We start from the raw sequence: 27,734 nt of genomic DNA, 5'->3' as shown, positions 1-27,734 counted from the left end.
GTTCACTATTTACGTTGTTGTCATGAACTGCCAAGACTAATGTGAAAAACACTGCCACAATGTTTAATCAAATTTCAAGAGCAATGATGGTGAAATGATGTACACACTTAATTCCTCGTTGCGTTTTGATGCACTCCTTATCGTACCAAAGAAGGTTAAATCTGTGTGTTTTCTCTGCATTCTTCTGCAGATTGACACTTTTGCACTACGTGGAGGTAGTCTTTTTCCAGTACGAAATTTGTGAATAAAAACAAAAACTTTCAGCTTTTACTTGTGTTGAGTTTTGGCTGACTGAGAAATCGGCCGGCTTTAGTTGATCCACTTCACAGCACACAAACAAAATTAACGAATGTTGGTGCCAGGAAGTTATTATTTTTTTTATGCTAGCCCCCACTATATCTGTGGGCTGGTTGAACTGTACTCCTAAGCTTAACTCCAAGTTAGGAATTTCAAAGCGACTCACTTCACGAAATGATGAAATGTAACATTTCAACTGCAAGTATTGGCAGTTAACGATGGTTCCCTATATAAATATTTCTTATCCCAATTGCTTGGCACTGGCGTGCACAACCAATGTCTCAGTGCTTTAAAAATGGACAGAAGCTTGCAAGGTAAATACGGCAGGAAAAAATCACTTCGTAAGGACAGCACACTTCAGGGGGTCCGCAATCTGACGCCGCACGGCGAGCGTGCCTGCAAGAGAGCATGAAAACATCCCGATTGCATGCGGGAAAAGAGGGCTTTCATGGCAACCCTCCTCCTCCCGGCTGCACACCCTCTATCTTCTGGCCAGCCAAGTCATGAAGGCATTTTGTTTGTGAATTATTTCCAGTTCGATATCCGGCAGCCGCCAGTAACGGAAGCGGCGCTGCCACCACATATCGGCATGCGGCCGAGCGTCCCAAGGTGGGTATAAGGAGTTTCCAGACCCTGACATACATTTAAAAACAGAACAACGCAAGGCGGCCTAGACGTATTTCGAGCTCCTGCAATCACTCCTGCTGCTTGCAGTACGCAAAAGCATAGCCTTTGAGAACGGCTTCGGTTACCTGAGGGAGCTATTTCCAGGAGTGCTGCCAGACTACTGTACGGTCCAACAGCGATACAAAAAATTTATAATTTTTATACAAATTTTCTACCGCAACGAATGTGTTCAAATTTTCCCAGCTTGCTGTGGGACACATATGGTTGAGCATGCAATGCAGAATTTATGCTCAAAAATTTGGTGTCATGACCTCTTTAATCATGTCTCGGCAGTAATTTTTACTCATTAGTTGTGACATTGCGACATATGAACCGTTTTAAGGCACAACCAGCACTTTAGTCCTGAGCCCTTTTACCATGCAAAGCTTGTCAGCACATACAAAAAGATCAGATGTCTGGAGAATATGTTCTTAAGGAACTTAATGTTAAAGTGAATGTCTACCTCCACTTTACATGTACATCCTAAAGAATTAAGGGCTCTGTTATGTACTGTTGCGGGCAACAAACACCAATAAAATATTATGGTTTAGATTAGAACAGCCACTAAAACTAAATGTGTACATGCTTTGCCAGGGCACTTAACACTGTGGGAGTCTCAAGAAACAGCTAATATGTGTGTGTGGGGGGGGGACAATGGCATCAGCTTTGGTTCAAACTCTGGTTAAACAAAACTCATGCTTTGTGAATTCTAGTTAATCGGAGCTTTACTGAAACGACCACCTACCTCATTAGCATACAAAACAAGTCCAACATACATGTCATGCGGGGATGCCATAAATAATGGAGAAAATCTAATCCATCAGACAAAGTTAATGCAAATAAATTATGTCAAAGTTGCAACGATGTTTACATCGCGAGGACTTCGCTCGGAGAGTAACGATCCTCGAGGTGCAAGAGAGCAGCACTTCAGAGTAGGCATGGTGTTGCAGCCAAGCTTCTACTACTGCTTCTTTCACATGTCCACAAAAAAGATACCTCAGATGATGCCCTTGCTGCTTGCTCCAAGGACAGTTCATGGCAAAGACTAATTCTACATATTAACGAACACATAGATATTACGGTTCCAGTTAGCATTATTGTTTTGGGTCACACGGCATGCTACACAGTTGAAAATTTACTACGAAGAGCTGTTATGAATGCAAGCACTGCACAGAATTATAGGGAATTTTTTTTGACGCATGATCAAACACAACCTTGTGCTAAAGAAGCTACAATATTAGAAGCCTAGCACACATAAAGTCTCTTTACACCATAGTAATACCAAAACACTTGCACACTTCTCGAATAAAACAATTCTTGTCAATTTTTTTGCCCTTCACTTAAAAGAAACTTCACATAAACCGAAACAAATTTTCTGTCCCTTCGAGATCCGTTTAACAAAAGTCTACTATAATAAAGAACATTCTTTCTTGAGTTTAGAAATCATCACTGTGAAGCAATTGTCGATCTCCTTTGTTGCCCTCTTCTGCATTGTGCTTGTGCACACAGTACCTGTTGTCAATCATTCAATATTGTTATCCTCTGGTGTCACTAGCTGCTTTACCTTTAATCCTGATTGCTGCCACCAGATGTATGCACTGAAAGAAAGGCAGGGTAATATCATACGGAATCTCGAAGATATTGTGGGAAAAGGCACTTCTGCCAGGTTCATTGTCGCAGAGCATTAAGCCGTCCTAACATACGTACTCAAGGTGACAAGTCTAACATCAGCATACTCCCAGTTACAAGCCCATCTTCTTCCTCATTTTCGATGCGCCGCACGAGCACGATTTCCAACATCCTCCGTGGCCAACAATGTCATCCGCACAGTTCCAGGGGACAAAGAAGTTGAACCGGTCTCGTGAGCTCTGTGTTGTCTGCTAGTCGGACTTTGCATGCTCTGACGTACCCAGCGCTCCCCTTAAAGATTTTAACAACTTTACCTAATTTCCAAAACGTAATGGGTACTTTGTTATCTCTAATAATGACAAGGTCATCATTCTTTAAACTGCTGTGCACACTTCTCAGTGTCAAGATGTATTCTTTATACCAGCGCTGCCAAAAGTCGTTTAGCATTCAGGCGTGCAGTATGTCTGTGCAACCTCCTGAGTTCTCATTAACTTGCACTTGTGGAAGGGCAGTGAGACGTCTACCTTACAAAAAGTGCGAAGGAGTTAGTACTTCTGCTTCGGTAGCATCATCAGAAATGTATGTGAGTGGTCTAGAATTTATCACTGCCTCGACCTCTGTTAGTAAAGTGTGGAGCAGTTCGAAGCTGAAGCATCCTTATCCTAGTGTTTTCCTGAGGCAGTTTTTAAGGGGCGACATGGATTGTGGAGATTATTTCCTGCATCTTATGGCCAAATCTGATGAAAATAAACAAGCTTACTTGGTTTTTCGTGCTGATTTCAAATATGCAATAATTCTTCTGGTAGGTCCATTAGTTCAGGAGATTGACAGTGCTGCCACTCTATTGTTTCCGGAGACAATGGAAAAAGAACTGCTTAGCAGAAAGTGAATATTATTGCATAGCTAGATACTATGTTTTTAATTAGCCATTCTGCAGGTGATCAAAATTATTTCCTTGTCCTAAGGCTACCACACCAAAAGAAAATTAATAAAATGGAAATATACATGCGCACAAATTTGAAATTCTGTTCCCAGCACTTTGTAATATGCAGATTAGGCTTTCTGCTAAAGAAATAATTATTGCTCTAGCTGTTCTAGATCACGAGATATCACACCGACAGTCTGGTGGAGTGACCCAAACACGTTTTGAGAAAAGTGAGAAAACATGCAAAAACCTATTTACAAATTTACAGCTGGAACAGCTCAGTAGGCACCAGGCATGTAGTCCTGCTGACTCCCAGCCCCTGTGTGCCGCTTTTTGAAGGACTGGCGCATGTTTGCTGATGCTTTGCACTTCTTGGCTGATGCTGCCATCTTTCTCGGCCATGCAGGTGCGACTTTGCTGGCTTGGATTTAGACATAGTTCTTTCATTATGTCCTTTGAGGCCCTTGCATTGCCTGCATTTAACTTTAATACTGCCTCTGCCACAGCAGCCTCCACCATCAACAAAGAAGCCTGCAGGTCTTTTGGCGCCAGTGCCCAGATCATCGAATGCAGGCTTTCGTTATTTTGCATTTTACCATGCTGGCAACGTTGCAGCAGCTTCTTGTCTGAAAGACGTTCATATATGGGACGTAAAGCCTGACACACATGAGGAGGAAGCTTTCGAGGATGTTTTGGAACCGGCTCACCCTTGGCCACTGCAGCATTTTGCTTGCACCAGGAGTACGGGCCTGATGGACAAGGAGTGTGATTAGCCACATCGTCGTTTGATGTAATGTGATGATATGTGGCCATCACTGCATTTTGAGTGGCATCTACATCTCCTTTGTGCATCTTCAGAGCCCATCCATAGAATGAGGTTAACTTGGAGACCAAGTCTGCTGTCAAGCGGCCCTTTCCACCAAGACTCTCATGTCCAGGGCCTTTGTGTTTTGCCACCAAGTTGCGCAAAGCCGTCCCCATGCGCTTTTGCACGTGATTCACGCAGTCCTCTTTCAATTGGGATATACCCATACACTTCATCATCTTGTAAAGCAAGATAACTGCGGCTGTCCCCGTCACAAAGTACCGTTGTATACCGCAGATTGTGCCGCTCCAATGATGAAAAGGATGAGGGCAGCTTCCACCTCCATCTCCCCAGCTTTCTTATTAGTGTTCTTCTGACACTTGTGGCCATTCTTCATTGCTCCATAGGAACGGTCACACTCCTTAGGCCCCGACTCGCACCAAGCACAGAAATTGCTCAATACAACAAAGTCGAGCACAAGTCCGCTGAACAACTCAATCACGGTGCCGACGCCGACATGAGGCGTATGACCGCGGGTCCTCCATGAACTGTCATACGACACTGCGATGTTCCCGGTATGACCCACGTTCAGTTCGGCGTAAAGTTCGCTAACCGACCGTGCGCAGTCGCTCGTCAGATTATGCACCGCGCGATTGGCCGCGGCACCAACTTCGTCTTCACGTAGCTCTGCCACGTTTTCGTGTGAAGAGCCCGACAGCTGATGCCGATCAACGAGAAAACATCATTGAACACGGTCTGTCGGTTCCCCGTTGCCTGCATGGCACATGCGTAGCCAAAACGTACAGAGCAAAGGGTTTCATCTGTGAACGCGTGGCGAGCTCCACACCGATGCAATCTCTACGCAGTTTGCGCGCACAAAACACAGCTTCACAGTGAGTCCGTATTCCCGCTCGTCTCGGACGATTTCTAAGGCACCAATTGCAGATGTTGCAGTTCGCAAATGTTAATAAAGTGTTCACAGCACTCAAATCCACAATCTTAAATGTAGTACCATCAGGCGGGCGAAGTGCATAGTCGGTACTGTCACCCACGAACTCATGTTTCCTCTCCATCGCTTGAGCGGAAGACAACTCCCATAGCTTTGCTTTGGCTTTAGCTTCCTCCTCCTCCAGCTCGGGGGGGTTGCCAGTAGATCGTATCTTGCCGTACGCGAGCGCTGGTCGAAGGGTCTGTGGCAGACGGATTTGTCACAGTATCCGCAGCAGCCGATGCGGTCGTTAGGCCTGCCGTTGCTGCATCAACGATTTCGGCATCGGACGCTAAGGTTGTGGCGTCCTGGGTGTTTTGTAGTGTTGAGCAGCGTTTTTTGAAGTTTTCGATGAGCTTCCGTCGCACTTTTTTCACACCAAACTTGTGCCGCATTCGAAATTTGCGCTCCATTTCAGACATCGCGTTGACACTGGGGCAAGATGGCGCACCTCAATGCGCGGAGCAGACCATGGCCATGCAGTTCCGCCTATCAGGAGGCAAGCTCAAGTCACGTGCACCGAGTGACGAATAGGAGGGCATTCTAATACCTTTTTTTGCCACGCATTTTTCTAAGTGGCCAATGGCTGAATGGGGCCCGTTCTAGTGAGAATTTGAACGGAAAAGTCACCTCCTTCAAATGAGACCAAAGCTAGCACACGTGGAAGGCTACGTTCACACTTGGGAGACGACAAGCAGACGGAAAAGCCAAAGCGGCCGTAAAATCTTTTCCGCGCATGTACAAGGTGTTCACATTTCTTTTGCCACTGCAGCGGAAACCGCTGCTGCTTTCGCCCACATCTATCTAGTTTATGTACGTTTGTCCGCGTGGTGGTGCTGTTCATCACACTATTTCAAGACATATGTTCATTAATTGACCCATCAGTTACTAAAAGCTATATTCTGCGCAACTGCACGTGTCGTTTTTAACTTTTGTCTACCATGGAAGATAAACAAGACATAGTTTCGATAGCTTTAGCTAGTTGCTTTTCCTAAAAATAGACAATCAACAACAGAAAATGTTAAATTTTACGACCGGATGTTTATATGTCCGTGCAGCTTCCGGTGAAGCGAAACCGTTTTCCGCTTTAAAGTGTCAAAAAAATCGGTCGAAGACGGATTTTTTTCGCCGCCTGGTTTTCCGCCCGTTTTCCCGCCTAGGCGGGCGGATTTTGTCAAGTTTTTTCTGCTTCCACCTGCTCCGAGACCAAGTGTGAACGTAGCCGAAGAGCAGGCGCGCGTTTTGGAAAATGTGCCATCTGAAATTCAGCTAGTACATGTATAAGGCGTCACTGCAGCTAAAATACTGATGTTATCGGTATCAAATTACCAATGTAGATGCAATAATAGCTGTACATTCCAAAAATGCAATAAAAAATATCGAGCTTTTTCGCGATTTTTGGTCGCCACAACCCATGTCCCCCCTTATAAAAGGCCTTCCTAATTGCGCGGATACTATCTTTATATGGAAGTGCCGTGCTTGTTATGCCCTTGTACGCTGCCATCGATGCGCATCCGTCAGCTGCTTCGTTACCCAGTATACCAACATGACTTGGGACCCAGCAGAAACAAATTGATCTCCCATATTTGCTAAGCATCACCATGTTTAAAATGTCCCCATCAGGGGTTCACATTCAGATTTCAGATGTAGAGCCTTTAGTGCACCTAAGGAATCAGTGTATATGACTGCATTTTTGTGTTTGTCAGTGTCATCTTTTTAACTACAACCCCTATAGCATAAACTTCAGCCGTGAAAACAGAGGCATGTTTTGGTAATCGAATACTTGTTTCCCAATTTTCCATTACGGCTCCCCCGCCCATGTGTTGTTTTGTTTCAGAGCCATCGGTGTAAAATTGCATGTTATTTTGATATTTGTCCTGAAGAGCACGGAATTCTTGTATAATGTGTTCGTGTGGGGCGTCTCTTTTCTTTAGATGTGTTAATGTCCAGTCACATGGCTGTGTGAAATCGTACCGTGGAGGCAACCGTTTTGGTTTTTAGGCAATCTGGAGGACTTCATGTGAGATGGCATGTGAGTTGTACAGTCAACGTCCCATTTTTCGGACTCGCTAGGAGCCGCCAAAACATCCGAAAAATCTGGCTGTCCGAAAAAAAAAATGAATGCATGTCTTTAACTGCCCTTAAGGGCTGAAATTGCCACAAGCACGTCCAAGAAACTCTTAAAGCCTGTCAATATACTTATTAGGCATATCAGTGCTCGCACTTTGACATGAGACAGGGGTGCACGCGTGTATAAGGAATACATACTGTGTCCCATGACAATTGCCCCTTCCCACGCTTATGCTTCACCGCGTAACATTTCTGTATTGGGGCGAAGCTGACTTTCGGGAACCAGCTCCCGCAACGCGCCGTGCTTTCCGAGCTTCGAAGCCAATCGCGAGGACAACGAAGGCGGAGTCTGTGCCATTGTTGACAGCGGCGAATTCTATAATGAAAAAACACGGCAAGAAGCTTAATAGCGAACGTAGAAGCAGCTAGGCTTAACGTTGCCGCGGTAGTGGCTACGGCTGCCAGCGGATCTGCGTGTGAGAGTGCCGGTTCGAGGCGGCGAGATAATCGAAATGGCGGCGGTGGTGGCTTTGATTATTGCCATTTCAGACCTGCAGTCAGGGCAATAACATTGACTATATGGGGCACGTGGTGGTGCCGCAAACTCGTGCGAATTATCGGGCATGTCCGAAAAATCGGGCGTCTGGAAAATCGGTCAACTACTCTGGCAATACATCGTGCCGATGACACGGCGTCAATGACGATTCTTTGCGATTCCTCTGTTACTAGAGCTAGCATTAACATGACTTTCGTTCCCTTTCACTAAAGTTATAGGTAATTTTCCCTGATAGAAGCACAAATTCCCTGAGTATTTCCAGACTATTCAAATTCCCTGAGAATTCCCGGTTTTCCCGGTCGGTAGACACCCTGAATTCTTGTGCCGAACCGCTGTTTTCTTCGTTGGTTCAGGTTTGGTTTGGGTTCAGGCATGTTCCAAAAATATTGGTTTGGGTTCAGTTCCACCCAAATTGCAATTTGGGTACAGATTTTAGTTCGGGTTTGGTTTGACACCCTGGTTTAAACTTAGCCCACCAAACAAGTTGCATCTCAAGCTTCTTTACAAGAAAGTATTTTAGCATAGCGTTACCATTCTACTACGCAGTGCTACTATTGAATACAGATATATGAATATAAGACATTTCTACAGCCTTTGTGGAAGTACCGTATTTACTCGCATAATGATTGAACTTTCTTGTCAGAAAAAATTGACGCAAATTTAGGGTTGCGATCATTATGCGGGTTAAATTTCCCGCGAAAAGAAAAAAAATTTTTTTTCGTCCTGCGTTTGCTGCGGGATGCGGGTGCAGGACACCAAAACAAAAATGGCGGCCGGCGGAGCAAGCCTAACGCGATTTTTTTTTTCTTCTCGTGAGTACATTATGTGCATTGAAACAGTTTCTTCCGTATCAGTAATGAATAGTATCATTAATATCGGCAAGTTTGCGCCAATAACGTAGCCATGTCCACTTTGAGCGGGCAGAAACAGATGGGCGCGCTTAGGTGCCAGTGACATAGAAACACATGGCCGGCATGCTGCGGAAACTGCGGCATCTGTCTTTACTACTATCCTAATACGGCACGTTTCCGCTAAGGGTGGGTGAATATCTTAGCTGTGTTACAAGCGTTGGCATATGAATAAAGTACACTTTTAACGTATCAGTGTAAACGTGGCTACTATCGTTGCCGCTCGCGATTTGTTGCGTGCCGACGAGTGCAGATGAGAAGAATCGAAACGCGCGGTTTTTTTTTTTGTTGTTGTTGTTGTTATTGTTGACCACAACCATTACAAAACCTACACATAATAAAGGCAAGTTTGGTTGTAGCTCTTTTTGTCATGGAAGTGCGGAAAGTGAAGAAAGTAATGAAATGAGGCATCTACTTAAGAATGTTGGGTGCGTGCAGACCGCTTGGTTTGTCTTGAGTCGTTCGCGTAGCATTCGACAGATGGTAAGCACGATCATTATTAGCTAGACTTGGCACACAACATATCGCTGCGGCAAGTTCGGGGTGCGATCATTACACGGGAAATAAAAAAAATTGAATTTTGACGACAAAATTCAGGGGTGCGATCATTACGCGAGTGCGATCATTATGCGAGCAACTACGGTAAGTGCTGCCTTGTTGCCCCAGATAGTGGAATGACTACTATCCCGAAAGTCAATAGTAAGCTCTTACCTCAACATGGCTTTTCTCATGATTGGTACGATGGGTAGTGGTGTCCACTGGTCGAGGCTTGGACAAGTGCACATCTTTTGCACTGGTGCTTGAACTGCTGCCCAATGAGCTGTTCTTGCTGAATCGGTCCTTGTAGGCTGGTGACTTGCTTGACCCTGTGCAGATCATGGCCATTGATCATCCTCCCCCTTCAATACAGTAACTGAATATGCCGTAACATCAGTATTCATGCAACTGAAATAAGTACGATTGAGTGAAGTACACTGCCAAACTTGGCATTCAACAAAAACGCAAGAGACATCCCATCCTGCCTATCTCCAGTTTCCTGTCTGTCTTTCCATAGTTCCACAGCACAAGATATAAGCTCAGAAAACAGACCTCCTCATCAAAATGGCTACCGCCCTGCGAGCACACACTATAGGATGCAGCAGGCACATTTCTGGGGTTGAGCAGTTTGTATAGAAACAAGGACATGTCCTATCTGCATCACATGGTACAATGTATCAAAGCAGACCCCAGAAAGCTCAAGTACCATCAGCCTTTATTTCTGGCCATGGAGAATACAAAAAACAATGCATTTGTTTAATATATTAATTAGTTGTTTTTATTAACTGGTTTGTTGAACTATCCACAAGTGAAATAACGGTGAAGATTATCAAACAACTTTGCCTTATAGTGCCCCTCACCAGGTCCGGCCATTTTGAGCCAACAAGCGCAGAGCATACAATGTGCGATAACGAGCGTATCTGCAATGTATTACATCGCAAGGCGCTGCGGAAAGATCTGAAATTTAAAACCGAACAGTTCCCTTCTAGCAGCCACCACGCTCCAAACCGGAGAATGATGTACACGTGCTAGTGCACCTACGTACATGTGGTCGTGCTGTGACTCGCTCGTGGTGACATGTGACTTTAAGAATTATTCAAGGCAACATCTGTCATTTGTGTAATATGTTGCTTGAATAGATGAATTAAACCTTAAAGAAATAATAAAACACACAAACTGAAGGTCTGCATGTTTTTTGTTTTACTTTGTTTAAGCTTCCAACAACTCCCTTGCAGTTTTGTCCCTACTTTTGCCAAGAATCAATACTTGCTCAAAGCATGGCGTACAACGACAGGCTTCACAGCCTGTCGCATTGTCAAACTTACTGATACTCTTAGCATGCTCCCCCCAGTCTGTCATTATTACAATGTGCTGCTTGTCCAACATATGACTTGCCGCAATCTAGGGGTATCTCGTAGACCACCCCTTCAACAGAGTCCCTGAAATGTTTGGCCTGCTGCTTCTGGCAGCCCCGCGGTCCTTTGAGTGCGATCCGGGGGCACAATTGAGCTAACTTCTTGGGAGCCGAAAAGACAACCGGAATGCCATATGTGGTAGCTACCTTCTTGAGGTTATGGCTCACACGGTGCACATAAGGTACCACTTCTGGTTTTACACGCTCCCTTTCCTTCAAGTGCTAAAAACTACCGCTGCGAGTGTGAAAACACACTCGAAATAAAGGAAGCGTGTGGAAGGAAGCTAATGTTTGCAAGTTTACAAGGTAAATAAAACTAATTAATACGCTTACTTCGTATAGCTGTCTACTAATTAGTTATAGCAATCAATGCTTCGTTTTTCGGGCGAAACTAAGACTTTTTCTTTTTACTTCTTTTCTTGCAACTGCTGTTACCAAAGGCACCACTGAAAGTGTGTTATTTGATATGCCCTCGTACCCAAAATTAGCAAGAATTGAGCAGCTGAAAGCTTTGCCAGACAAATCGATGGAGCAAATGGTCAACAATTTTGTTGAATATAAACACAAAAGTGGTTGCACTGATACGGTTGTTTACGAGCTGAGGATGGTCATTGAGAATCACTTCCAAGTGTACAGCTGCTCATTTCAGTAGAAAGCCTCAAGGCAGAAAATACCAGTGTTAAAATTCAAGTCTGGAAACGAAGCATGGATGAAATGAGTTGGGGAGCAGGAGCAATATTCTAGGCAGAATAATGTCGAGGTGAAGGTAATTCCCTGTGCCCAGGATTGTGTAGCCATTGTCTGGGGGCGAAGATAAGTTGAGCCGTTTTCAACACCGAAATTGATGTCGTGCCTCATGTATCAACTAAGGCAGGCCCCAACAACAAACATATAACTAGATTCTGTTCTTGTGCTAAAAAACAGGAATATGTTAGTGAGGTACGAAAAGCCTGTCTGCACACCAAAGACCTAGGTTTTTCCAGTCCACAGAATTTTCAAATTTTCTATAACAACCACCCTGAAAAAAGAAGCTCCTTGCTAAAGCTCTGTCCTTCGAGAAAAATAAGGCCTAGCAGCATCTATGGACAACTGCTGCAAGATTAAAGCCAGGAAAACAAATGACAGCAATGTTGATTTCGAGGCTGATCTATCTTTCATTAGATAGGAACCTCTTATAAGTACCCAAGCCTACTTCTATGGTAACATCGTATTTTTCTTTCTGACAAATGAAAAGATCTCTCTCCGAAGATTGTTTATCGGCCATCCACTTCAATACACGCATTTCAACTCTTTCCCTACTGCACCCATTGCGCATTGTTAGCCAGCTAACGATGGTTTGAAACAGCATTTTAGACATTTTGTGTGCCACTCACGGACACACTGCACCATCTGACGTATAGAAGAACTACACTTTTGTTCCTCATGAAGTTAATTTTTTTCCCCGCTTCGCAGAAATTTTTTGACAGGCTCCCAAAGATGCACACGCACTTCTCGGAACTGAAAACGAAAATGACAGCCTCCGAAAGTGGCGTACGTGCTCCAAACCAGCACAGATCTCCCAATTTCCCTGTGTATGTGGCTGATTTTATTGATGGCTCAAGCAACAGTGAACTAGAGGATGCCCCCTTTTTATCTGACTGTTTCTGAGAGCAACGATGACAATGTTGTCTACCAAGTTGACATTTCCAAATTCCCCGAGTTTTCCAGGTTTCCCCTCAGTGCCTTTGTGAACTTTTCAAGTTAAACAGAACTTTGTTTTATGTCAAGACGGGCCGACACCATGTCGCCCGATGCTGTCACTCTCTAGTAAGCATGTGAAAAAATAAAAAAGAAGACTTAATACAGTTTGAATAGTAAGGAGTAATGTTCATTTTATTCAAAAAGAAAACAGAGGGGAGGGCTTAGTAAAATGCACAGCAAATACAATATCTTCGAAAAAAGGATGGTAAAGACCATTGCAAATCGAGTCATTTTCAAATATGAATAAAAATAGATGCATGCAGAAGCAAATATTTCGTATATGAGCTATTTCTATCAACTGATAGCAAGCTCATTGGTGTGAGGCTTGAACTTTGTCACAAGTGAGATCCTCCATCAGTAGTTGGAAAGTCAACCTCAAGTGTGCCGACCTACTCTCAGCCGTGCACAACACCGCAGTGTTGAGTTTCACTGCTTCAAAGAGTTTATTTTGGTTTGGATGAGGGAGACCTGCATCTCGGCGTCAGCCAACACGTTGTTTTTTAAGCGCAAGCTCCTTGAAAAAAGGAGCGGCACACTTCCTTTCCCGTTCATTCCTCAATGCGTGGGTCCTTTCTGTTCTTGTCCTCCTTCCACCACGCGTTCGCCTCATGGCCCATTTGAAGCATCCTGTTGGTCAGTTGTACGGTCAACGTCCGATTTTTCAGACTCCCTAAGGGCCGCGAAAACGTCGGAAAAAATGAATGCATGTCTTTTACTCCTCATAAGGGCGTATACCACCACAGGCACATCTGAAGAAGCTCCGAAGGCCTGCCAGTACACTTATTAGGCATATCAGCGCTCGCACTGTGACAGGAGACAGCGAGTGCATGCATGTGTAATTAAGGAATACATACTGTGTCACATGACAATTGCCCCTGCCCATGCTTGTTAAGCTTCACCGCAGTACTTTGCGTATGCTTTACCGCGCAACATTGTTGTATTGAGGCAAAGCTGACTTTCGGGAACCAGCATTATGCAACGCGTCGTGCTTTCCGAGCTTCGAAGCCAATAGTGAGGACTACAAAGGCGGAGTCAGTGCCACTGCTGATAGCGGCAAATTCTTTCAATGAAAAACACGGAACCGAACGGCATGAAGCCTAATAGCGAACGTCAAAGCAGCTAGACCTGGCGTTGCCACGGTGGTGGCTACGGCTGTCAGCGGATGGTAAGGTAATCAAAATGGCAGTGGTGATGACATTGATTAATGCCTTTTCGGACCTGCAGTCACGGCAAAAAGTCCGGAAAACCAGACGGCGAAGGGTTCTTAGGTTCGAAATTTCTGATGTTCTCATGCATTGACCCTATGGGGTATGTGGCGGTGCCACAAAGCCGTCCAAATTATCGGGAGTGTCCCAAAAATTGGGCGTCTGGAAAATCGGTCGTTGACTGTACACTGGCAACTCCTCCACCCAACAACACGGCGTCAAAGAGGATTCGTTACGATTCCTCTCTGTTACTCGAGCCAACATTAGCGCGACTTTCGTTCCCTTTCAATAAATTTACAGCTAATTTTCCCTGATAGAAGCACAAATTTCCCGAGTTTACACTTAGAATTTCCAGACTATTAAAAATCCCTGAGAATTCCCGGTTTTCCCGGTTGGTAGACACTCTGGAAAATCAACCCGGAATTTGAGGATGCACCGCTAGTTCCTGCTCCTCCACCAGCTGAAGCCATTCAGCACCCCAGCTAACATGGAGACACCAAAACAGCAAGAAATGTTACGAAAGCAAAATGCAGCAGAAAAAAAGCTTACTGCAAGACTTGCAACATTTCCCTACGTTTAACATCGAGGAACTGCTTTGCTGCATGGCACGGCCAACTGTAGGGCTTTCAGTTAAATTTTTATAGCACAAGCAGTCATCAAGGAAAAAATTTTTATTTTGCAAGTAGCAGCAATTTGATAGCAAAACATTTTGTACATTTAAATTTTTTTGCTTTTTCTTTTTAGATGCAAGTGTATCTTTACACAAGTTTTGTTCAATATTATGCTACAATCTTGTTTTCAACATAAATCTCGCTGATGAAGGTTGTATACCTGTAAAGCAGATTCATTCTGCTTTGCTTTCATGTGTTGGATAAAATTTTTAGTGCAAGAGTTTCTTCAGAAGAAAAATTTTGTGTAACCTACAAAACCAAGCCATTTTCCCCATGGTAAGGAAATAGTTGAAAAACACCATGACGAAGCCATGCTCCACTGACATCATCAGGCCATCACTCTTCTGTCATCTGCATGTCAGGGATGTAGCTTTCCCCCAAATGACAAGTTTTCGTTTTCTTCATATGCATCCTAATATTGTTTTCGTTTGCCGAGCAACCACAGTGGAGTGGCAGTAGTCAGCTCACCTATGGTATCCTACAAAAGGTGGTCCAATTTTAACCTTCGTTGCGAGAACTGTGAATCAATATCGACGGAAATAGTCGCCAATGCCATTAAGCACAAAGAAAACCATTATTGGCTGCATCTATTATCCACCATCATCAACAGTATCAGAATTTTGTCACGAGTTAAATGCAGCCCGTAGCACTTTGGCTACAGGAGAAAAAAGAAACGTAGTCATCATGGGGGACGACAAAATCAACGTTTAAGAATATGGTACCTCCAATCACCTGCATTACACTAACTGCTTCTTTGGCTGCAGTTATGAACCCGTCATAACTGTTTCCATTTTCTTTCGGCTTCCATACAGTTCCACTGGACAAAATTCAACTTTCCACACGGACTAAACTGACAGAAAACATTTGATTGACTGCATCACCAAAATAGATTGGTTACCTGTTGTTTCATTTATAGATGCTAACTTGGCTTATACTAAGTCCTTGTCCATTATAAAAAAAAAGGTCTACAGGAGTCATCCTGCACAAAAAAATGCACCCCGCCCAGCACAATCCTTGTCTGACTCTTCCAAGTTTGATGTGGGGAAAAATTTATGAAGAATGTGGTATTTTTTGACGCAAGGGCCAGATATGGCCAAAGAGCTGCTGGCCAGTGTTGAGTTCGCAGTGGATTGATGAATTCTGAGAGGTAGCTGTGACATGGCTGTAAAGGGGCTTCAAAAGCAGTCGCTATATAGTGCATAAAACCTATATGTAATAAAATTATAGCAATGGCTAATGAGGTGGTACTACGGACACGAAAGATATGTTGTAAAAGATTGATGATATACTAAAATATGTCAGAGGCAAGTGTTTGCAAGAAGCACTACTGCCTTAAAGAACTCTTGAAATGCAACAGCCTGGAGGTATGTGCTATGCAAAACTACTATCACAGTGACATCCTCTGGAAAGAGGATGTGCTGCGAATTTATGGGTCTAATAATATGCAAGAAAACATCCTTCAAGAAACCTAGGCCTGCTCTGGTGTCAAAAAACAGTTCTGGACCAAGGAACATTATGGGAAGAAGAGGGATGTGCTGCCGCTATACTACAGAAAAGTGCTTCTCTCAGCTTCTGCTTCCCAACACTCCAGGAGGACATGGAGGACGGTCAGTCTTTCACTACATCTACCACAAGTTGGTGGTTCATTTCCAGTAAGCAAAAAAACTGTGGGTGCCATATGTGTGTCCTATTCTGAGACGACAGAACAGGACATCAGTTCGTCATGTTTTTGTTGTGGAAGGCCAGGAACCTAACTGTGACTTAATCAAGTGAAGCTTACTATTTGTGTCAGGGTCCCACATGCGTTGCCACTGGTTTTGCAGTTTCTTTTGCAAGAAAGGCTTCAGATGTGCGACTGGGAATGCAGCGGTAGGGTTAATTGCATGCAATGCAATTTACATGGCCATTTGGTGTGCCAGCACATTGCCCTCAATGCCTCTATGGCCAGGCATTCAGCATATAATGACATGCTGATTATATATATATATATATATATATATATATATATATATATATATATATGGTTACAGTATGGTATGTGCCAGCAGCGTAAGAACAGAAGACGAGGTTGACTGTTTTTCCTATACTGTGGTTCGGAGCCATCACTGCTGTGTTTATTTAAACACCAGTGAAGATCTGCTACACCATCACATTTGGTGGGAGGTGTGGGGTACGCTTGCTACAACGGTGCACTGGATCTCCGTAGTGGTCGCCGCATCGGTTCCATCACAATGTTTTCAAACGACGACACCCCATCCACATTCACCCAGGCTTCATCACATCTAGTGCTATCGCACCCACGTGATCCAGGGATTTTCACAGGTGCAAAGACACGGATGTGGAAGACTGGCTTACCTGGTATGAACGCGTCAGCGACCATAACAGATGGGACACGACACTTATGCTTGCCAACATAATCTTTTACCTCCAAAGCACGGCTCGCGTGTGGTATGACACATACGAAGGTCTGACTAGCTGGGAAGTCTGCAAACAAAAGATGCGCGACATATTTTGAAAACTTTCCGGACGTCAGCTATCAGCCAGACAAGAGCTTGCGACATGGGCTCAGTCATGCACAGTCATATATTGCCTATATACTGGACGTGCTGGTTCTTTGTAAAAAAATAGACATGTCAGAATCGGATAATGTCGGCCATCTGATAAAGGGAATTGCAGACGATTTGAATTTGCTTTTGTGCAAGGATTGTGCCACAGTTTATGCCGTCCTTGGGCCGTGTTTCGTCTGTCATCTTTGGCATCATCGACCACTGCCCTCATGATCTGATTCTAGGTATTGACTTTTTGACACTGGACTTTGCGCTTATCGACTGCTCTTCCGGTGTTCTGCACTTAGATCTACCCCAATGTACTGCCAACAACGCCGCAGACGAGCTCGCCTTAGGTGCGGCCAATGGTGCCGCCCCATGCCGAGACATACGTCTGAATGGTGCCGTTCCCTGCTCTCTCTGACGGAGACTACACGACATGTACCCTGTTCTGGACATTCTCTTAACCTGCCACGTTACATCAACCAACACCATTGTTACAGTTCTGAATAATCAGGCATGCCTTCCAATCTGAACTTCTGTTCATCGACGCAAGTTCTTCCAATGAGCATTTCCCTAGTGACGCTGGATTCCTTGCAGCACTGTACTGATCCTCAGCTTGACTTGACTGCTGCAGAGTCGACTTCAACTTCCAGGTATGAGACACCGTCATGCCAAATGATTTCCCCTGACCTGCGACCTCACTACGCTGATGCTCTCTGCTCCCTCATAGCTTCATACAAAGATATCTTCGATCCTGGTGGTCGTCCATTGGGTCAGACCACCCTGGTTTCGCATTGCGTAAGCACAGGCGATGTGCTTCCCATTCACCGGAGACCTCACCAAGTGTCAGCACCCAAACATGCCATCATACAAAACAAGGTCAATAAAATGCTTGAGAACATTGTTGAGCCTTCTTCCAGTGCTTGGGCCTCCCCAGTCGTATTGGTGAAGAAAAAGGACAACACTTCGAGGTGTTGTGTGGACTATCGCCATCTCAATAATGTCAGCCAAGGACGTGTACCCTCTTCCATGGATCGACGACGCATTAAGACTGTTTACACGGCGCCAGTTACTTCTCCATTGATCTCCGCTCTAGGTACTGGCAAATCGCTGTTGACGAACATGACCACAAGAAAACAGCCTTCATTACACCTGTTGGCCTCTACCAATTTACAATCACTCCATTTGGGCTCTGCAATGCCCTGGCCACCTTCAAACGCATGATGGACTCTCTTCGAGGTCTTAAGTTGTCCACATGCCTCTGCTACCTTGATGATGTTCTTGTTTATTCGCGCAAATTCAAAAGCCATCTCCATCGCCTTTCTGCCGTTTTTGCAGTTTTCCGAAAAACCGGTCTACAGCTCAACCGGTCTACAGATCATATCGGTCTACAGATCATATCGGGTGCTGTCCCATCATAGTCCTTAGCCACCTCGTCAATGCTACCGGCATACAGTCTGATCCCAACAAGTTTCGTGCTGTAAAAGAATTCCCGCTTCCACACTCATTGAACATCCCCATAGCTTTATAGGACTGTGTTCCAGCTTTTGGCACTTTATCAAGAACTTCACAAACATCGCCCGCCCCTTGCCTGGTCTTCTCAAGAAGGGTGTTTCTTTTTCGTGGAGACCTGATCAGGCCGCTGCCTTTTCCGAACTTATTGCTAGACTCACGAATCTGCCCATTTTGGCCCATTTTGACCCAGCTGCCGAAACCAAAGTTCGTAGAGATGCGAGTGGTCATGGCATCGGCACTGTTCTTGCCCACCAACAGAACGGCTAGTCTCACGTTATTGCCTACGCTAGCCAACTCCTTTCTCATTCTGAGCAGAATTACTCCATAACCAAACGTGAATGCCTCGCTCTCGTGTGGGCCATTGCGAAGTTTCACCCATACCTTCACAGGCGACAAGTCTCTGTTGTTACAGATCACCATGCCCTCTATTGGCTATCTTTGCTGAAAGACTTTACAGGACGCCTCAGCCGTTGGGCCTTACGGTTGCAGTACTACTTCTTTTCTGTAACATATAAATCAGGGCGACTGCACCAAGATGCAGACTGCCTGTCTCAACATCCGGCTTGCCCACCGGACCTCAACAACGCCAACACTGATGCCTGTGTTCTATCCATTACGGACTTTCTCAACATCTCCAACAAACAGCGTCGCGACCATTTTTTACTATCTATCATCGATCACTTCACCCCCCCCTCTCTGCCCAACTTTGATCCCAACGGCATCGAGCTTGTCATTTCGGAACACCTACTGTCGGACATGCTCGCACAGTTTCACGATACCCCCACCACTGGCCACTTAGGCGTCGCTCATACTTATGACCGCGTCCGTCGGCGCTTCTTCACCCTTCGCCCTTCACCGTTCCATTTCATGATACATTGCAACCTGCAAGAGCTGCCAACGTCGCAAGAAACCCTCCTTGCGTCCAGCTGGCCTATTTCAGCCAATTGACATTCCCAGCGAGCCGTTTTTCCATGTTGGCTTGGACCTACTTGGACCTTTCTTTGCGTCAGCACTTGGCAACCGATGGAATGTGGACGCCACAGATTACACGACTCGCTTTGCTATCATGCGAGCTCTCCCCGCGAGCTGTGCCACCGATGTCGATGATTTTCTCCTTCGAGATGTTATTCTACAACACGGTGCTCCACATCAGCTCCTAACGGATCGCAGCCATTGCTTCCTCACCAAAGTCATTGACGACCCTCTACAGTCCTGTGCCACTCATCTTCAGTTCATGACAGCTTACCATCCCCAAACAAATGGACTGACTGCGTGCCTCAACATAATGCTTATCGACATGCTCGCTATGTATGTGTCGTAAGATCATCGGGATTGGGACTGTGCATTGCCCTTTGTCACCTTCGCTTATAAATCTTCGCACCATGACACTGCGAGTTTTCACCTTTCTATCTTTTGTATGGCCACAACGCACTCCTGCCATTTGATTCCTTGCTTCCCACAGATTCATCTGCGACTTGCTCCTATGCCCTGGATGCCATTGCCTATGCCGAAACTGCCCACCACATTGCCCGTGATCATCTTGTAGCGTCTCAGACTGTTAAAAAAATGCTTTACAATCGCCACCACCGAGATGCCTACTTCGATCCTGGCTTACTGGTCCGCCTCTGGCAGTCTTCTCATTGCGTGGGTCTCAGCAAAAAGCTGCTGCTCCGTTACGTTGGATCCTATTGCGTGGTGCACCAAGTGACTGACTTGACATACAAGGTCTCCCCTGTGGTTGCCCCCACTGTGTCGGCAGCCCCGGCTACAGAACTCGTACACATATAGAGGCTCAAGCCCTACCACTCGGACTAGAACCCTATACCTTAGTCAGCACCAGGACAGCGCTTTTGGCCCCGGGAATTTATGTTACAGTATGGTATGTGCCAACAGCGCGAGAACGGATGAAGTGGACTGTTTTTCTGATACTGTGATTAGGAGCCCTCGCTGCTGTGTTTATTTAAACACTGGTGCAGATCTCCTGCACCGTCACAATGTATATGTACACACGCTCTACACAGAATGAAATAGAACTCAATAAGCACAAGATTTTTTGTTTTTACAGAGCGACTTCAAGGCTTTTGTGATGCTAAGGGAATCTGTATGTATAATTACTTTTTGAAGTTCTGATTTTTTTTTTATATCCTTCACATCCGACAACAGTGCACAGGCCTCAGTCACAAAGATACTTGTTTCTGGATGCAGTACAATGGAGTCCAAGAAGGATGAACCAACAGCTGCATAGGACACCCCAGCATGCAACTTAGAAGTGTCAGTGTAAAACTCTGTGCTCGAGCACTTGAACTGGAGTTCTAGGAAATGCATTGTAATATGTGCCTCTTGGTCGCGTTTTGTCACATCTACAAATAATGCATCACATTCTATGAGCTGTCACTGCCACAGCAGTAGTGGCGTTGCTGGGGTCAACAGGCGATATTCCAGGAGTGAAACACCCATTTCCTCGCGAAGTTTTCTTGGGTGCAAAGAGAATTGTTCTCTAGCTGCAGGTCAACTATGAAACAGTGCTGCAGATGTCAAGTCATTTATGGTTACGCAAGAGGGATGTTAACGGTTTGCGTGAACTTTCAGAAAGTATACAAAACTAGAGTACGCCCTCTGAAGATTGAACGACCAGTGGTCAGCTTCAACGTAGAGACTCTCTACAGGACTTGTCCTGCAGGCACCAGTCGCCAGGCGGGCCGGTGATGGATAGGATCTAGCATCTTCAAGGCACTAGAAGCCGACTGATACACTAGACAGCTTTAGTATGGCGTACGCTATACCAATGTGTACGCTAAAAAATAGCGGGTCGTCGCGGCGCATATGCTGAACGCTAAGCGAAATAGCGGGTATAGCGGGCGTAAAATCAAACGAGTTTGCGTTACCGTTTTTGCGTGGCTTGCGGAGTTAGCATGAAACATGGTGGCGGTCCCGGCTGCCCGCTTCGAATTGAATTTGGCGTTGCTTTTGTTATACGCACTTCGTTCGTAGCAAATGATTGTGTAAATGGCTTTCGCTTAGTCTCAGGCCGCTTCGACGACAGAGTATTATGGGTAATCTTGTGGTGTTTTCGAGACCACTTCTCGTTTCGAACGAGTCGAAGCCTAATGAAAGAAACATTCCAGATGTCAGCGTCACCTATCGCTACAGTCGGGAAATAGCTGCAATGACGGCATATGGCCTCTGAGATCTGAAGATCTCCCTGGCCAACAAAAACTGTAAAAAACGTCCGCTGCTTAGTGTACGCTACACTACAGTGTATAGCGTATGCTATAAGTTGCGTACGCTAAACTAGAACTGTCTACTATGGCCCTGTAATCTAAGCATGTTTGAATGAGGCTTTTGTAAAGGCTTGTGATGCACTTCCTATAACTACTAGCCCTCGTTGTGCGCGACAGAATTTTGAAAATGTTCATAGTTTTTAGCCATTTATTTTTTAAGATATTTCAGATGTGGAATTAAGGTTAATTTTGTATCTAAAATGATGCCTCAAAATTTGTGCTCTCTGTTTAAAGGTAAATTTTGAACATGCAGCTCAATATGGGGGTCTGGGACCAGGCCTAATTCTGAAAAACAGGATGCAGTAGCTTTTCGGGAGATTTACCTCAAATCCATTCTCCTGTGCCCATCTGGACACTTTGTTCAGACTAAGTTGAGTCTGTCATTTGCAGATCGTGAGGTTACAGGATTTAAATCCCATCTACACGTCAACATAAGTGGAATAGAACATACTTTGCAGAATACATCTATTTAAGGAATTCATTTTTGCAATAAAGAGGGTACAACTAAGTACTCCACCCTCTGGTACCCCAGTCCCCTGAATAAATGGCTTGGACAGAACGCTGTCCACTCTAACAGAAGGTGCAGTTCGATAAGTAGCTTTCTATTACGTTAAACATGTTGCCGCAAATACCCATTTTAGAGAGATATTGCAAAACTCCCTAACGACAAGTGGTGTTATAAGCCTTTTCTATATCAAGCAACACCAACAGGAAGAACTGTTTGTGAACAAAAGCTTCATGAATGTATGCCTCAACTCGCACGAGGTGGTCAGTTGTGGATCAACCTTCTCTAAATCCACACTTACAAGGGTCAAGCAATTTGTTCGACTCCAGAAAGCTAACAGTCGGCGATCAACAATTTTTTGAACTAGCTTACAGACAGCTAGTTAGCACTATAGGCCTTTAACTTGCCACAGAAGATGAATCCTTATCCTGTCTAGAGATAGGGACTACAATAGTCTCTTTCCACACTTACAGAAAGTATCCTGTTGGCCAGATAGTGTTGAAATGAGACAACACAACCATTTGTGTACCAGGGTGAAGGTGTTTGATCATCATGTACATAATCCGATCAGGTCCCGAAGCAGACTTCTCACAAGTCTTCAAAGCTACTCTAAGCTCGGCTATAACAAAAGGATGGTTGTATTGCCGATTTCCACTGCACTTTCAATTCAACGCTTTAACTTTCTGCTATATTCTTATGCTTCACGAATGCTTCGGAGTAATGTTCTGAATAAAAAACAAGCTCAAAATGCTCAAGGGCACTGGCCTGGTCTTCCAGACTCTGGCCTTGATCAACCAAGGGCAAATGCTCAGAAGGCCGACCTATTAATTTTTTTACACTATTCCGTACTTTTCTTTCTGTATATGGATTAATTCCCGAGATGGGGGGGGGGGGGGGTACTTTTGCCAGCTCTCCCTTTAAGCAATCCGTCATGTTCACCAGCCCTGTGATCTGATGTATCTAAAGCTTATGAGGTTCTCTGCCGTAGGAGAGTCACGTAGGAGACAACGCCTTGTTCTACCTCCTTCATACTTGCTTACATTCCTCATTCCACCGGGGAATACGTCATTTAGAAACCGAACTTCTAGTTTCAGGGATAAGTATTGATGTGGCATCAATTAAAGATGCTGCTAAGTATGCCCCTACATCATCAACAGTGAAGGCATGAACACCATCCCAAGACACCTGCTTAAGTTCTCGAAACCACGTCCAGTCTCCTGAATCGACTTTCCATGTAGGAACTTGTAGGCAGCCTTCATGTGGTTTTGTTAGCTTTAAATCAACTGGAAAGTGATCACTTCCGTAAGGGTCCTTTATGATGTTCCACTTGAGGTATGGCATGTGTGTACCTGATGCTATGCTTATGTCTATTGATGAGAGTGTTCCATGTGCAACACAATAGAACACATGCTCCTTCTTATTAAGAAGTCATGCACATGCAGAAAAAAGGAAATCCTGTATTAGGTGACCCCTCCGATCACAACTGAGTCTCCCCACAGGATGCTATGCGCATTTAGATCTCCTAGGAGTATATAGGGTTCTGAAAGTTAATTAATAAGGCTCTGAAGTTCTGTTCTGTGTAGTTCATAGCTGGGAGGAATGTAGATGGAAGTTATTGCGACTAACTTTTTGAACAGCAGTGCTTGGACAGCAACTGCTTCAAGGGATGTGCAGAGTTGTAATTGCTGGCAGGAAACACCTTTACCTACAACTATAGCCACACCGCCAGACGAGGCGAGAGCACTGTTGCGGTCATTCCAAAAATTGGCATGAATGTTTGCCTGTGCAGATTTGAAGTGTGTTTCCTGAACACACAGCACTTTTGGATTTAATTTATGAAGAAGTTCTTTGGCTCGGGGTACGATATGCGGCTCGATGCTTCTCGGTATGTGGTGAAAACATTTTCTTATGCTTACTTTTACACATAAGTTTTAAGCGCTGTTCAAATTAACCGAAAATATATGGTGTACCTAGGAGCGTTCAAGACCGCACGCGTGCGTGAGATTCGAGAAACATGATGTTCGGACCACTGTGAATTGGACACAACATCGTGCAACCTCTGACAATCAGCACAACCCGCATAGGGCGGATAAACTGACGGACCTCTCGGGAAAGTAGGGCCCTCTGGGCTGTACTTTTCGGCGATAAAGTAGCCTCGCTGCCTACAGGATTATCTGACTGAGGCATGTCGAATGCTTGGTTGCATTAGTCCAAAGTTCCAATCCTCTCTTTTTTAAACATCTAACGATGCTGTGCCCGACTTTGATCTCCTCCAGTGAACTACATCTGCAGGCTTAGTGTGGCGCCTGACAGCGGCAAAAGATGCCGAGAGCGAGTGGCGCTACACTAATCCAGGTATAAATGAGTTAGGAAGGCATACTAAGCTTCAACAAAGACACTCTGTCACCAGAACAGGAATTGGCCTCCCTGGTGCAGTATTCAGCCACTACCTCCCTGATGATTCTTACAATTAACCCATGGCCCTCAGTCGCCAGCAGCTGCGGATCAGCTGACCAAGGCAGCGGTCAGACCTGTAACTCAGCAAAGGATGCTAAGAATCTCTGGGTCCGAACAGGCCGCCAGGGGAAAGTGACCCTGGCAACCTTTAAAGGGATACAGAATAAAAATCGAAGAATATAGAGAAAGTCCCACAATTGCATTCCTAAGACACGATTGCTATGGTATATAGTCATTATTCGGGTTACTTTTGAGCGGATGGCTTTATTTTTGACTCTCTATGAGCGGCCACCGCGTCACTCGCAAAGCGCTCCCGACAACAAGCCGGCGGATCTGACGTCACACCTACCCCCAGCAGCCGCGGAGCGAGCTGGCCGGCTGCGCAGTTTTGTTTTCCTCGCGCTGCGCAGTGCAAAATGCAAAGTTCTAGTGAGAGCGATAGCATGAGCGGAACTTATGACTGCGACTTGGATGAGCGGCCTACTGAACGACCACGAACGAGAAAGGCGTATGCCTACGATCCGTCCGCGTCGTCAAGCGAAATTGACGACGACCCGCCGCAGCAGTCCCCCTCCGCGGTGCCGAGAGAGCTTGGACCAGCAAAGTGGTGTTTACACTGTGCATTCCATGTACACGCGTTCGCCTCGAGAGATCAGGGGCGGCATCATAGGTGGAAACCAGATATAAACGCGGTTCCGGCGGCTCGGATCGCAAGCTCGCACCTGTCATGAATGAGTTAGCTAGACCAGAGGTGCACGCCTCATTGACAGTTTTGCATGCGTGGCGGTGCGCCCAGCGTGATTCACTCACGCAAACGCTTTGCCATGTTTGGCTTCAACAGAGCGAGGACGCTTATGCCTCAGGCTATGCAATGTCAGGCGACGTAAGGAATTTACTCTGCGTTCCGCGCAAAGCGGCTTGCTCCGCCCGCTTGGATGGATAGCTGCTAGCGCGTAAAACATGAAAGCCACCAATGCACAATACAGGTGTCGTGAGTACACACTGTACAAAAAAAAAAAAAAAACGTAGAAATCGTTGAAGATATTGACGCGTGTAGACCTCCCTGTACCTACGCCCTCGGAGCAGGTGTGGCCGGCGGCGTGAGCATAACAGTCGGCTGCCGACTCTCGCGCGGCAGGTGCTTGATGAGCGCAAGTAGCTGTTTTGAGAATAGATGCGATGAAGCAACGGGTGAGGATTGAAGCCAGGCATGTGCAGTGACTGAAATGCGCCTCTGTAAGCAGGAAACGTCTTGTTACTGACGGAGTGAACGAGTACATGCGCAGCGGTTTCAGCGTCCCGTTGTTTCATCGCAGCCGAGCACTCCTTCCCTTGGTGCACACGAGATGGCGCCACCAGTCTCATGTCAGCGAATTTTTTTTCGTCAGCCGTCGCTTCAGACTATCTTCAGACCATGCGGATTTCGATTCATTCTGGCAGAATTGGCCAAACATCTGGCTCAGAACGTCGTACAAACGACAAATTACGGTCAAACGGCACCTGTGCGCAAAACTACAGCGTGAACGAGTACGCGAGAAAAAGACTACCGCTGCCTGCCGTTTTCACATGCGCACAGCAGACCCACGGCATTTTGCGGCGTTGACACGGCTGCTCCACACATCAAACCACAAATCCACGAGATGAAAGACGAGCTTTTCGAACAGCTCACACGAGGAAGCGGTACGAATAGGACGGTCGAACAAAGAAAGCGCGTTGCTGCAAACGTCAACTCGCCCCTTCGCGCGCTCAGTGTGGACGATCGCTCGCAATGGGCCTCGAGGTGGGTAAGCGTGACGTGATATCCGGTTTTGCCAGAGCTTTCGGAGGAGGCCGGTAGGTGCTGTGATTTGAGAAATATTCACTAAAATAATTACTTTTCGCTCACTTCTCCTCAGAAAGAGTGTTGTTTTGGTCGCTCTCGGTGCAACAGCTATCACTGGAGACAGAAATCTCGGCAACAAATTTTTTATTCACTATCCCTTTAACAGCCGAACTCTGTCGGGTGAGGGCTAGCTTAGGAGGACTCTTTAAGGAACTGTCAGACATTGTTTGGGATATCATCGGCCTTAGTGAGATTAGAAGAACAGGTGAAGCTTATACACTGCTAAATAACGGCCATTTCCTCTGCTATAGAGGTCTCCCAGATAAGAAGCAATACGGGGTAGGATTCCTAATCCATAAGGACATAGTGGGCAACATTGACGAATTCTACAGCATTAATGAAGGGTAGCTGCAGTCATAATCAAACTTAATAAGAGGTATAGATTAAAGGCAGTACAAGCCTACGCTCCAACATCCAGTCACGATGACGAGGAAGTAGATCAGTTTTATGAAGATGTTGAATTAGCGATGAGAAAAGTGCAAACTCAGTATACTGTAGTAATGGGCGACTTCATTGCAAAATTGGGGAAAAAGCAGGCTGGTGAACAAGCAATTGGCAACTACAGCGTCGATTGTAGGAACGCTACAGGAGAGATGCTGGTAGAATTCGCAGAAAGGAATAAGCTTCATATAATGAACACCTTTTTCAGGCAGCATAGCAACAGAAAGTGGACTTGGAAAAGCCCTAATGGTGAAAGAAGAAATGAAATTGATTTCATACTTTCTGCCGATCCCAGCATAGTGCAGGATGTAGAAGTAATAGCTAGAGTAAAGTGCAGTGATCATAGGTTAGTGAGGGCTAGGATTCACCTCAATTTGAAAAGAGAAAGAGCAAAATTGGTCAAGAAGAAACAGATCAACCTAGAGGCAGTAAGGGTAAAAGCAGATGAATTCAGGCTGGTGCTTGCAAGCAAATACGCAGCCTTAAAACAGAGAGATGAAGATCACATAGAGGTAATGAATGAAACCGTAACTAGGCTGGCTTCAGAGGCAGCAATTGAAGTGGGAGGCAAGGCACCAAGGCAGCCAGTAGGCAAGCTCTCCCAAGTAACAAAGGACCTAATAAAGAAACAACAAAAAATGAAAAGGTCCAACTCAAGAGATAGGATAGAATTCACGGAACTGTCAAAACTGA

The 27,734-nt window shown here is 45.3% G+C and overlaps 1 protein-coding gene across 14 annotated transcripts in view; it reads right to left on the bottom strand.

Annotated features, from left to right (window-relative positions):
* Positions 1 to 27,734, bottom strand: part of LOC126546064 (WW domain-containing adapter protein with coiled-coil-like) — a 397,851-nt gene that overhangs the window by 282,757 nt on the left and 87,360 nt on the right. For all 14 annotated transcript variants that reach the window (XR_008608402.2, XM_055061222.2, XM_055061221.2 and 11 more), the window contains one exon: positions 9,556 to 9,710. Coding sequence is in view for 13 of the 14 variants with exons in the window: in XM_055061222.2 (XP_054917197.2) it covers positions 9,556 to 9,710 (155 nt within the window). In the remaining variant the exon portion in view is untranslated. The remainder of the gene's footprint in view (positions 1 to 9,555; positions 9,711 to 27,734) is intronic.

The sequence above is a fragment of the Dermacentor andersoni genome, chromosome 1 (genome assembly GCF_023375885.2).
Source record: "Dermacentor andersoni chromosome 1, qqDerAnde1_hic_scaffold, whole genome shotgun sequence".
Classification (NCBI taxonomy): Eukaryota; Metazoa; Arthropoda; class Arachnida; order Ixodida; family Ixodidae; genus Dermacentor; species Dermacentor andersoni.
Note: the sequence above shows the minus strand (reverse complement) of the source record. Positions and strands in the feature narration are given on the sequence as shown.